This window comes from Carcharodon carcharias, chromosome 5 (assembly GCF_017639515.1).
Source record: "Carcharodon carcharias isolate sCarCar2 chromosome 5, sCarCar2.pri, whole genome shotgun sequence".
Classification (NCBI taxonomy): domain Eukaryota; kingdom Metazoa; phylum Chordata; class Chondrichthyes; order Lamniformes; family Lamnidae; genus Carcharodon; species Carcharodon carcharias.
Genome location: NC_054471.1, coordinates 101,233,650 through 101,247,619, shown reverse-complemented (window position 1 = coordinate 101,247,619; position 13,970 = coordinate 101,233,650). Strand labels below are relative to the sequence as shown.

At 44.2% G+C, this 13,970-nt stretch overlaps 1 protein-coding gene across 1 annotated transcript in view; it reads right to left on the bottom strand.

The window, feature by feature from the left end:
- The window catches only part of LOC121278286 (CUB and sushi domain-containing protein 1-like), an 844,854-nt gene that overhangs the window by 546,290 nt on the left and 284,594 nt on the right, over positions 1 to 13,970 (bottom strand). The window contains exon 13 of the mRNA XM_041188558.1: positions 894 to 1,063. Within this exon, the coding sequence (XP_041044492.1) occupies positions 894 to 1,063 (170 nt within the window). The remainder of the gene's footprint in view (positions 1 to 893; positions 1,064 to 13,970) is intronic.

Here is a 13,970-nt window from a genome sequence, read left to right as displayed (position 1 = left end):
CAGCACTTCATCTTTAATAACAGGAATAATATTTTTTTCCCAAACAATAACGTATGGTTTAAATACAGATGAGAAGTCCTGGACTGAGAGCGTTAAAACGTAGCAATGGAAACTTGGACATTTACTCCTGGGCAATTTGACATTCAGTAAGTTTATTCCATTACTCGCTGTTATCATATAGTTAAGTTAAAATAATCCTTTGTTCCAAATAACATCCTTCCACAATACAGTAGACAGCATAAACTGCACCAAAAAAAGTTATTTTGTTTACACATGACCAAGACTTGCCCTTCTGGCGAAATATCAGAGAGCTCATGCATCCATACCCTGGCATCAGGAAAGGGTACATAAAGAGAAAAAAAAAGTCCAAGATGCGATAGAAATGTAAGGTTTTTTTTAACCTTTTTACATAAGACCGGAGAATGATTATCAGCAGGTTGTCTAACTAAAGCCAAAGGTGTGAGTGAACCTCTGTGTACCCTGGCTTGAGTTTTCCTCTCTTTATTTTAAGGCTATATGGGCCCTAGCTGCCACCTTAGCCAAGGTCAGCTAACTCAAGAGAGGTCAATAATTAAACTTGAAACCTTCCTGGCTATGGTTCGTTTACCACAGTTTTGGCAGAACTTTGATTGATCATATTTCAAATGGAAATGAGACCCATTTAAAATTCAATCATCTAAAGTAAGTGTGAAAACCAATGAAGCATGGCCTGGAACACATTCTTCAATCAATATGTGTTTCAAATCGGTTCATGTAGCTGTATAATCCACTTTTATAATTTTAATCTCAGAATTTATACAGTTTGAAATTCTGCAATATGAGTGATGCGATTGATTGGATTTTTTTAGGAAAGATAAACAAAAAGAAACTATGCATGCTAAGGTCACTGTTACCTTGACAACATCACCCTGCTGAAGTTTAAACATCCTGGCTCGAAGATGGATCCCCTTCCCTGGCTGAGTCTCAATTCTATAGATGCATTCATGATTGTTCTCATAGTTGGCTGGGTAATTTGGTGACAACAGTGTGCCTTCCGTCGCTGTTACAGAGGCTCCGCATTCAGCTAAGTCACAAATAGAAAGTGCAAGCAATTAAAACATCTTTTAGAATAAATAGAGGTAAAAAAGGCACAAATGACAACTCAATTATGTAATACTACTTAAAATTGCTGCCTGATGCAAATATATCCCATGTGGGGACATATACACGCACAGAGAGTGCCAATTATATGACACAAGACTCACCAAAAATCTAAGGCTTGAACTGGAAATTGTGATTTGTTTGTCTGTCATAAGGACCATTAACCATAATATTTAAAAATCACCAAAATGAACCATTTATACAGCCTATTAGCTGCAAGATTAGCTGTGGGTAATGATGCAGCAAACAAGACAATTTTGGAATCATAATAGTAACGTGTGAACTTTTAAGTAACGATTAAACATAGTTTAAGAGCTTCATTACCATCATGCCTTAGCATAAAGATAGGATTGTGTAGCATCAACCACAGCTCACACATTGCTGTCCAATTCATTGTCAACAAAAGCTAAAATGCTGTTTTACTGCATTTATTTTGGAGATTCCATGTTTGTCATCAGAGTCCAACAGTTTAAATTTTCTTGCAGTGTCTCCAAGTTATGGAACCAAAGGGAAACTACACAAAATCTGAACCTGTGGTGGATGGAAGGACATCTACCTGGGCTGTGGGAATTGCATGTTATAGTAAGTGTGGGAGCATTCACTTTAGCACTGCTGTTGAGAATGCACTGTGAGCTTTTGAAAAATTTAAATACACGTGTGTTGTAGTCATGGAAAATGCACACAATATTTTCAAAACCACATGTTAGTTATCATACTGCCAACACTGCACTACAATTTTTCACAAACTTAAAGCTTTATTTGGATTTTGTTTCTTTTTTAAAGTTCACTAGCTATTCTCACCTAAATTATCCAATAACAATTTCACACAACTCTCCTGGTTCCTGGTAAACACTCACTGCAGCGAAGGATGTGGGTATGTAGCCAGCTCCCTAGCCTTTGCCAATGCTCCTTTGAGCCAGCTAGCAGGTGGTGTACATAAGCAATGGGGACAAATTGCTTTTCCGATTTTTTCTTCCTAACTGTAGAGAGACATACTTCTTACTTGACAAGGAAGTATTCAATGAATGGCATGACACTAGGAAGTTCTGAGGAACAAAGGGACCTTGGCGTGTGTGTCCATTGATCTCTGAAGGCAAAGGGGCATGTTAGTGGGGTGGTGAAAAAGGCATATGGGACACTTGCCTTTATCAATCAAGACACAGATTACAAAAGTAGGAAGGTCATGTTGGAGTTGTACAGAACCTTGGTGAGGCCACAGCTGGAGTACTGTGTGCAGTTCTGGTCGCCACATTATAGGAAGGATGTGATTGCACTGGAGGGGGTGCAGAGGAGACTCACCAGGATGTTGTCTGGGATGAAACGTTTAAGTTATGAAGAGAGGTTGGATAGACTTGGGTTGTTTTTGTTGGAACAGAGAACATTGAGTGGCGACCTGATCAAAGTGTACAAGATTATGAGGGGCATGGACAGGGTGGATAGGGAATAGCTGTTCCCCTTAGCTGAAGGGTCAGTCACGAGGGGACATATGTTCAAGGTAAGGGGCCGGAGGTTTAGGGGGGATGTGAGGAGAAACCTTTTTACCCAGAGGGTGGTGATGGTCTGGAATGCGCTGCCTGGGAGGGTGGTGGAGGCGGGTTGCCTCACATCCTTTAAAAAGTATCTGGATGAGCACTTGGCACATTCAAGGCTATGGGCCAAGTGCTGGTAATTGAGATTAGGTAGGTAGGTCAGACTGGATGGGCCAAAGGGCCTCTTCTGCACTGTGTGATTCTGAGATTCTGCTTGATGATTTCTCAGTGCAAATTGGATGATCCAAACCACCACACTGTGGCACAAGCGTGCTACACCATCTCAGTTTAAATAGTTACAGCATATATTGATGAAGTGTTGAACTCTCAGTCAGAGAACTAGAATCCAGATCCCAGTTTTAACTGTCAAACTTAATTTGGGCACAGTGGGTGTTCTGCTCCCTGTCAATTGAGCAACAGGAAGAAAGTAATGAAATCTCCAGGAAAGGCACGTCTTAGAACTACTAGTGGACTATTCAAGGGGGCTGATTTGGGAGTTGATCTCGGCACAGATCATTACCCTCCAACCTGCTCCTCCAAACTGGCTAACTTATTCAATGTCTAGGTTTGCATACAAGAATGGCCATTTAGGAAAAATACTGGTGAACTGCTGCTGATCAAGGAGCAAACATGAATCTCTGGCTTCAGCAGAAACCTGTAAGCTAAATAGATATTTTACTGCTTTTTATAGGACTATCAAGTTCAATTTGTGTTCAATTCTAAAAATGCATGTTTGGATTAATCTCAACTAAATGCATATAAATTCACAACCCTATTGTGAAATGGGAATGTTAGCATGGTGGTAATGTTACTGGGCTAGTAATCCAGTGGCTTGGACTTTAATGCTCCAGAGGCATGAGTTGAAATCCCATTATGGCAGCTGGCAGAAATTAAATTCAATTAATTAATAAATCTGGAATACAAAATTAGTCTCAACACTGGTGACCCCAAAACTACTCAATTGTTGCAAAATCCCATCTGCTTCACTTATACCCCTTAGGGAAGGAAATCTGCCATCCTTACCCAGGCTGACCTATATGTGTCTCTGGACCCCCAGCCATGTAGCTGATTGACTCTTAACTGTCCTCTGAAATGGACCAGCAAACCACTCAGTTAAACCAAACCCCTGGAGAAAAGTAGAAAAATAATAAAGTTGGACCAATCAGCATCATTGTAGGTACTGGAAACAACAATGGCACACCCTGCCATTGAGAACTTGTGCCAAAATTGAGGAAAATGTCCCACAGACCAGTCAAGCAACATCTTACACCATCATACTCTCCGAATCATACCTTACAGCCAAGAGGAGTCCTAGGTACCTCCATCGTATTTTCTGGGTGTGTCCTTTCCCACCGCCAGCACAGACCCACCAGAAGTGGCAGTACCACATATATAGCCTGGAGGGAGTGGCCCTGGGAATCCTCAACATTGACTACAAACCCAATGAAGTCTGATGGCATCAGGTCAAACATGGGTAAGGAAACCTGCTGTTGATTATCACCTACTGTCAACTGATGAATCAATACTCCTTCACTTGGAAGTGGCACTGAGGATAGCAAGGACATGGAATGTATTCAGGGTGAGGGACTTCAATATCAAGAGTGGCGCGGTAGCACTGCTACTCACTAAGTTGGGTGAGTCCTGAAGGACATATCTTCTAGACTGGTCCTGCAGCAGGTGGTGAGGGAACCAACAAGAGGGAAAAACATACTTGGCCTCACCCTCACCAGTCCATCCATCATAGATGCATCTGCCAATGACAGTATTGGTACGTGTGACCACCCCACAGGTCTTGTGGAAATTAAGTCCCATCTTCACACTGAGGATGTCCTCCATCATCTGCTGTGGCCCTACAGCCATACTAAACATGATAGAACACACCTAGAAGCTCAGAACTGGGACATCAACAGGAAAATTGCATTCTACCACAATCTGTAACTTCATATCTTAGCATGTCCCTCGTTCTACCAATGTCAACAACCCTGATTCAATACCTAATAATGAGGCACCAACCTAGCGAAACTACAACACAGGATTACATGCATGCTAAACAGCAGAAGCAGCATGCGATGGAGAGAACAAAACAATCTCACAACCAATGGATTCAAGCAAAGCTCTGCAACCCTGCCATATCCAGCTGTGAATGGTGGTGGACAGAAACAACTATCCAGAAGAGGAGGCTGCACAAATATCCCCATCCTCAATGATGGGGGAGCCCAGAACATCACTGTAAAAGACAAGGCTGAAGCATTTGCAACCACCTTCAGCCAGAGGTGCCAAGTGGATAATATATCTTGGCTTCCTTCTATGGTCCCCAGCATCACAGATGCAAGTTCTTCAGCCAATTCCAGTCACTCTATGTGGTATCAAGAAACGCTGAAGGCACTGGACACAGCAAAGGTGATGGGTCTTGACAACATCCCAGCTGAAGTATTGAAGACATACTTCAGAATTAGCCGCATCCCTAGCCAGGCTGTTCCAGTGCTACAACATTGGATCAATCCAGCAATATGGAAACCTGTCCACAATGTCCTGTCCACTAAAAGCAGGAGAAAATCAACCTGGCCAATTACTGCATCATCAGACTACTCTCAATCACCAGCAAAGTGATGTTAGTGTAATTCACAGCACTGTCAAGCAGCACTTACACAACAATAACCTGCTCCATGATGCTCAGTCTGGGTTCTATCACGGATGCTTCACTCCAGACATCATTACAGCCTTGGTCCAAACATGGACAAAAGAGCTGAATTCCGGAAATGAAGTGAGAGTGGCTGCCCTTGACATTATGGCAACTTGACCAAGCATCGTATCAAGGAACCCCAGCAAAACTGAAGTCAATAGTTATCAGGGGAAATGTCTCCACTGGTTACAGTCATACTGAGCGCAAAGCAAGATGGATGTGGTTGGTGGAGGCCAATCACCTCAGCCCAGGACATAATTGCAGGCATTCTTCAGGATAGTGTCCTAAGCTCAACCATCTTCAGCAGTTTCATCAATGATTTCTTTCCATCATAAGGTCAGAAATGGGGATGTTTGTTGATGGAATCTCTCCAGCAAGAGACAAACTAACCGTCTCCCCATGACATTCAATGGCATTACTACAGCTAACTTCCCCCCGTCACCAACATCTTTGGAATTACCACTGACCAGAAGCTGAGCTGGGCCATCCAGTGTGACCACTGTAGCTACAAAAGTTGGTCGGATGCTGAGAAATCTACGCAAAGTAACTTACCTCCTGACTCCGCAAAGACTGTTCACCAGGCACAAGTCAAGAGTGTGATGGAATACTCTCCACTTGCCTGAATGAGTGCAGTTCCAACACCACTTACAGAGCTCAATCTATCCAGGAAAAAGCAGCCTACCTGATTGATAACTCATCCATCATCCTAAAAATTTACCTCCTTTAACACTACGGCACAATGACAGAAGTGTGTACTATCTGTAAGATGCACTGCAACAGCTCACCAGAACTATGCTGGGAAGAATGTCCTGGCGTGTCATATAACTAGGATGGTAGGGAGAGCTTTACACTAAATAGTGGGGGTGAGAGATCATGTGAGGGAAGGTGTGATAAAGTAAAGAGAGAAAAGAGGCTGAGAGAGCAAGGTAACATTGTGGGAAATGATAATCAGAGTGTGGCAGGAGGGGACAGATCATATAAAATTAAGATTGCACCAGCAGATAAGGATAGAGGTTGCGAAAATAATAAGAGAGAATTAAAGACATTCTATCTGAATGCACGCAGCATTTGCAACAAGGTAGATGAATTTACAGCACAAGTAAAAGTAAAGAGATGTGATCTTATTGCCATTACAGAGATGTAGCCACAGGGTGACCAAGGTTGGGAACTGAATATTCAAGGATATTCGACATTTAGGAGGGAGAGATAAAACAGAAAAGGAGGTGGGATAACACTGTTAATGAAGGATGAGATCAGTATGTTAGTGAGGAAATATTAGATGGGAAGATCAGGACATAGAATCAGTTTGGATGGAGCTAAGAAATAGTGAGGGGCAATAGACACTGGCAGGAGTCGTTTATAGACCACCAAACAGTAGTGTGTGACAAAAGTACAATAATTTTCAAAATACTTTTCAGGTTTATTGTGAAGTAGGTTTGTGGGGTAAGTATAGGTGGTCCTGTCTTTTTGATTTAATTACATTTGGAGTCAAGTTGACTGCAAGCTGGAAATCATCAAAAGAAACCAAGTATAGAAATGTGCTTGACATGCTAATGAGTAAACATGGATGCTGGCTTAGCATGTAGGTGTGAAGTGAATTTGCATTTTCAGATAAATGAAGGGATTGTTTGGATTTCAAAGGGATCATAGTCTGTTTACAACTAGCCAGATAAGCAAGGCTACGGAGTGTGTTTTCCGCCCCCACCCCCCCAAAGGTTACTGACAATATTGGCAACATGAAAGTTTTTATTTTGAGGTAGATACAGTTTCAAAGACACATGGAACAACAGAATTTACATATTCAAGAGAGAGAAACATATAGAAAGGAGAATGAAAGGCTTTATAAGGAGAAGGCCATGTAAGATCTAACAGGAGTGTGTAAAATAGCCTTCAAGATGCCTCCAGCCATTTGTGCATAAGTCTGCTATGTAAAGTAACTGAAGTTGGGGAAATGCCACTTGGAACTCCACTGTCAAGTGGGTTCTGTGTTAACTTGCTGGGTTTGTTTTAAATCTAAAATCTATTTTGGACTGTTGCCTTAAAGGGTGTGTGTGTACGGGAGTGAGGTCAATTAGGAATTTTAGGATTTATTATAATAGTAAATAATTGTAGTCATATGTGTGTGCTTGAAATCTTTTATTTTGTTAATAAGTATTTGAATTTAATTTTTAAAAAATCTCTAACGATCTTGGTGGACTCATTACTTCTGACATGAGTGCACACATCTTCTTGCAATAAATACAAATTGCAAAGCTGTTGTGATAGCACGACCAAGTTCCCTTTGTTGGTTTAGTCTACCTGGCAGACATCAGTTGCCACATCATAAGTGGTAATATAGAGCATGGGATGGGTAAACCTAATTAGCACCAATGTTCTGGAGGACAAATTCCTGGAATGTATACAAGATGGTTTTCTAGAGCATTTCGTTGAGGGACCAATTAGAGAATGGGCTATTTTAGATGTAGTATTTGTAATGAGAAAGGGCTAATTAATAATCTCGTTGTAAAGGTGCCTTTCAGGAATAATTACGATAATATGTTAGAGGTTTGGGATAAGTTTGAAAGTGATACAGTTCAGTCTGAAACTAGGATGTTTAAACAAAGGAAACTACGACAATATGAGGGGCATGTTGGCTCTGGGAGACTGAAAAAGCTACTTTGAAAGGTATGATGGTAGACAGGCAATGGCTAATATTTAAAGTATTAATACATGGCTTGCAACAAATGTACATTCCTTTCAGGCACAAAAGCGCAACAGGAAAAGTGATCCAGCTATGGTTAACAAGAGAAGTTAAGGAAGAGGCCAACAAAGTTTCCAAAACAAGTAGTAAGCCTGAGGGTTGGGAGTATTTTACAATTTAGCAAACACGAGCCAAGGAACTGATAAAGAAAGAGAAAATAGAATATGAGAGTAAACTAGCAAGAAATATAAAAATTGGAGGATTGGAATCTCCTCCAGCTAGGAAATTTATGGAATATAAAACCCAAACCCATGGACATGTTTTGACCTCAGGGACAGCATTTTCCCCCTGTCAGGATGGTTGTGCGGAAGCAGGAACGAGCAGGCGTGTCCCAATCGGCACCCTCGCTTGGGGGCATGCCGCCATTTTACATGGGCGGGCAGAGGGGGATTCCCTGAGCCGGGAGTGCGCTCTTTCGCGCTTGTGTGCAAAAGAGCACACGGATCTCCCTGCGGCAAAGTGCTGCCTCAGGGAGATCAATGTTACTTTTTAAAGAGATAATAAACAATGTGAAAAATTTTATTGACATGTCCCCTCATGTGACACTGTAACATGAACTGGGACATGTCAATTACTTTTGTTAAAAACATAACACAAATTTTAAATTCCTCATGAAAACTCATCCCGTCTGTGGAAGGCCACCTGAGCTCTTCACCTGCCCACCAGCCTTAAGGTTGGAAGGGCAGCATTCTTAACAACTTTAATTAGTTTAATAATGGCCTTAATAAGCCTTTGACAGTTTGGCGGGCGTGCAGCTGGTGCAGCTGCGCACCTGCCAAACTGACAATCTAAATGACGCGTGGTGACCTCAGGACGCCCACCCGATGTCACTGTGCATCATTTTACGTATCGGCGAGTGGGCCCCGCTCTCCTCGCTGAAGGGAGAATTCTGCTGCAGGCTTTGAACCATAAGAGACAAAAGCCAAGCCACAGTCAGCAGCACAGGGCTTCAGAGAGAGGGGTTAATTAGGACATTTAGTAAATGACGGTGGGCAGAATTGTCCCAGATTTGCACTAAGTGTGGAACTTTGTTTTACCCGCCAGCCGCGATGGCAGGTTTTCACACTGTATCATCCCAAGCCCGCTACATTATTTACGTGTTCCTGGGAAAGACGCTGTTTCCATGGTGGGTAGGCTATCTTCACCCGCCCGCCATCACCTCGCCGCTGCATCACGCCAGGCACCATATTTGAAGTCCAGCTGCGTGCACACATTTCAGTGCTTACAGCCCACGATTCCTGCAGGGAAGATGTCCCCGAAAGGCAAGAAGATTGCAACTCAGGTTTAACGACACATCACTGGAGTGCCTTTTTGATGCCGTGGAAGCCCACCGCGATGGCCTCTATCTTTGACCACAGGATGAGCAGCGGCGTTACCAACCAGGCTTGGAAGCAATGGTCAGCGCCAATGCCCTGCAAAAGAAGACAGCCACTCAGCGCCACTGCAGGATGAATGGTCTCATCCGTTCCGCCAGGGTAAGTCACTCTTCTCATCACTCTCAACACACACTCTCAAACCCATCACACATCCACAGGGATCTCACACCTCTAGGGACAACACCACTAACTCTCACACACACATCCTCACATCTCCATCAGGCTCATATCCTCGCGAGCTCACATCCTCATTCCTGTCCATGGCACCACTCACCACGCAAACATTCCATGCAGTGCTGTGTGTCCTGCTCACATTCTCCATCTGTTTTCAAGCAGGAAACGCCTGCTCACATCAGCAGGGGTCCCAGACAGGGGGTGGAGCGTCCAAACAGGCCACTCACTTACTTTGAGGAGTGTACCATTGCACTTACTGGTGAGGACATGGACCATGCTGGCAGTGACGGTGAGGTTGGCGGTGAACACCCTCATAAGGAGACTGCACCACATCATCCCCCCCCTCAACGTAACTGTGAGTGCTCTTTCTCCTGCTTTTGACTCTGCTGCCATGCACCAACTATCTCTACTTTGGTTCACAGGGAGCACTGCCAATGGACCAACATCCTCAGCCAGCCAGTTCCTCAGCTCCACCCACATCCTCACCTACAGCCAAGAGGACTCATCCTCCAGTGAAGAGGTTGGAAATAAGCAGTCCGGAAGACCTGTCACTGCAGAGGGAGCAACCGGCCCATGAGCGTTTCTGGAGGGGAAAGTGTGTGTGTGGCAGGGCTTTTCGGAGCCTTGTGCAAGCACTCTCCCATAAACATGGATACTTCACATTTCACAGGTACCACCATGTCCTGAGCATTGTGAATGCTGCCTGCTGGAGCTTGCTTTCAGTTGTCTAATTGAGCCGGCCTGACCTGCATCTCCACCCAGCCAATGATCACACTCCCCTGCAGCACATGATCTCACCCACCACAACTCTCATTTCACTTTCGATTTGGACAGCATGGTGCTAATTGGGTTTTACTTTCGCTCCCCCCATCCTTTAAACTCCCCCAGTCACCCACTTCCTTTCCCCCATCACAGCTGACCCTCACCACCCCCCCGGCTTCAGATTCCACCTCCCCTCCGTGACCCAACAGCCGCCAGCCTTTTCCTTCAGGGATATCCAAGTGAATGTGCACATTCTCTTCCTTCTTGAAAATCTCACCCCCCCATCCACATTCAGTTCCCTGAACTCCTCCTTCCCACACCCAGGTTCCGTGCCTGCCTCCAGGTCCCCACGCTCGCTGTCCCTTCTATCGCTACCGTTGGACCCTCACCCTCCCACCCTACCGCCTCACTCTGCCCTCGATAAATCTCACCCTTCCTCCATACCACGACTGCCCTCAGTTCGCTCCCCAAGAGGCAGGCATGGACCTATCCGATCCCTCCCGTGCACGTTCACCTGCACATCCCCTCCTCCACACCCCTTCTCTCTTTGCACCCCTTTCCCTTTGGGACCCCTTCCACCACCACCCCCCCATCCCCACCCCCGGCCTCTGCTTAGTCCCTCCCCCTTCCTGACTCCTTCCTCCAGCTTTACCTCTTCCTCCAGCCTCACTTCTTCCTCCAGCCTCACTTCTTCCTCCAGCCTTACTCCTACCCTCTTCCTAACTCCTTCTGCCACTGTTACTTACTCCCTCCACTCTCCGCAACTCTTCCTCCCCCAGACGCCTTCCCCTCTCTCCACACTCCTTCCCTTGAACCTTGCACTCTCCTTAGACCTACCTCCCCAGTAGCTGTCTTCTCCCGTTACCACCTCCTCTCCCCATTCCCCCTCCCCTCTCACACCTTCATTCCCCCTCTCCCAACCTGACACCTTCATTCCCTCCCCATAACCTCACCCCATCTTAACACCGTCATACCCCCCACCCCAACCTCACGCCATCCTGATACCTTAATCCCCTCCTCCCTACCTCACTCCCCCGACACCCCTTCCTCTCCCAGCCAAACCTAGCTCTTCCTTTCCCACCTCCTCGACCATCATCTGTTGTGAGCATCATCAGTGACCATTCAACTTCTATGCGCTGCTTCACAGCAGAGCCTTCTCCATGAGAATCCACCCACCATGCCATGGTCGTTTCTCCAGTGTGCCATTGGTGTCAGGCTCCAGCATCTTCTGCTCCTCAGACTTCTGTGATGTGAGCAAGGCTTTGGCGGGTAAGTCCCAACTTTTGCACATCACAGTCGTCAAGACATGTTCTCCACCGGCATGTTTTCCCGCCGACATGGGCGGACGATCTAGCGGGGGAATGATCCTGGCGAACAGGCCTAAAAATGATATGCTGATGTATTACAATGAGGTCCCCAATGTTTGTTGGTGGAAACTGCTGAGCGGACGATCGCAAACTGTTTTCACGCTGTCGTGAAACCGATTGCGCAATATTGTCCACTCACATCACCAAACACACCTGACATCAGCTGGCACAGAAAATCACAGCCAGTGGCTCATCAAAATAATTTGGATATTGGCTGATTGCTATCATGGGTCAATGGTACCAGGGAAATGCCATTACCTGCCATTGGCACTACAATGGTACAAGAAGCATGCCATCAATATAATACAATTAGGGAATTGTAATACAAGTCAGGCCAGCATCCTAGACAATGGTACTGGAATCTGGCTATTGTAACTATGATTGTTTCCTCTCATGGAGAGGGATGGGTCATTCAAACCTTCATCAATCTTGAAGCCAGGTGCTGTTACTGTATTGTCTCCAAACAGCAGGAAGATTGTTTAGACAATGTGAGAGTTGAACATAGTCATTTGAACTATTTTACCATGGAATGACTGTATTGCTTCAACCAGCATGAGCTGTTCCTATTTTTCTGGACTATGCGTGAAATAAACTAAGAGGTGTTAACTACCAGACATTGGAACAGCGTGAACAACAGGAAATATGTTTGATGTGTTTTAGTTGAATTATTATAAAAAGGTGAGCACATCGGAGTGTGGGGGATGGAGTTGGGAGAAGAGTTGGGGCTGGTCATCTTGACTCAGTAACTACAATCAACACTGGACAAACCAGCCGTGTTGGAGATTGTAAGTGTTTCAGCCAAATCATGGCGACATCGGTCAGAGGGTTTTGTAAGATTTTTGGACAAAGGCCTAGTAATATTGTCTGTATTTTGTCAGATTTAAACAAGCTATAGTGACTTTGTTTTGGCTAACGGGGGAACAATGGTCGACTCATGGAAAGGTTCAGCTGGTAATTGAAGGTGCAAATTTCAGCTAGCTACAGGAGGATTTGAACTGGGGTATTTGTGTCAATTTTGGGGAACTTTTGTACAAGGTCTGTTTATTTTCTTTGAGCTTGTGGACTGTCTGTCAAATCCCAGGGCATTCTATACTGGGGGCAAGTTGTTTATTATTTTGAAGGGGTTTTCTGTAATTGTAGAGGTATCTATACCAGGGATATTAGTGGGTACAATAAAACAACAAATTTATGATTGAGCCAAACCCTGTGTCAGTGTATTTTTGTACTTTATAAATCCTAAAGTCTAAGAGTTTGCAAGTGGGGTTGGGGAGAAATGGTGGAGAACGGGAACTTCCTACAAAATGGACTGTAAAACACCAATATGTATGTAAAATGCAAAAGGTTAGCACAGACAAATGTGGGCTCATCAAGCAAAGACAAAAGAATTTATAATTGGGAATAGGAAATTGCAGAGAAATTAAACAAATACTTTGTATCTGCCTTCACAGAAGAGGATACAAAAGACCTCGCAGAAATATTGGAGAAGCAAGTGACTAGTCAGATTGAAAACCTTAATGAAATTAGTATTAGTAAAACGTACTGGAGATATTAATGAGAGTGAAAGTTGGTAAATCGCCTGGACCTGATGATCTACATCCCAGCGAATTGGAAGAGGTGGTTGTAGAGACTGTGGATGTATTGGTGGTCATCTTCCAAAATTCTATAGATTTTGGAATGGTTCCTGCAGATTAAAAGGTAGCCAATGTAACCTCACTATTTTAAGAGAGGGAGAGAAAAATCAGGAAACTACAGACCTGTTAGCCTGACATCAGTGGTAGGGAAAATACTAGAGTATTATAACGGGTGTGATCACAGGACACTTAGGATTGGGCAGAGCCAACATGGATTTATGAAAGGAAAATCATGTTTAACAAGCCTGTTTGAGTTTTTTTTGAGGCGATAACTAGCGGAATAGATAAGGGGGAACCAGTGGATGTGGTGTATTTGGATTTTCAGAAGGCTTTTGATAAGGTTCCACACAAGAGATTAGTAAGCAAAATTAGAGCACATGGGATTGGGAGCAATGTACTGGCATGGATCGAGGATTAGTTAATGGACAGAAAACAGAGTAGGAATAAACAGGTCATTCTACGGTTGGCAGGCTGTGATTAGTGGGGTACCAAAAGGATCAGGCTTGGCCCCAGCTTTTCACAATCTTTACCAATGATTTGGATGTGGAGATCAAATGTAATATTTCAA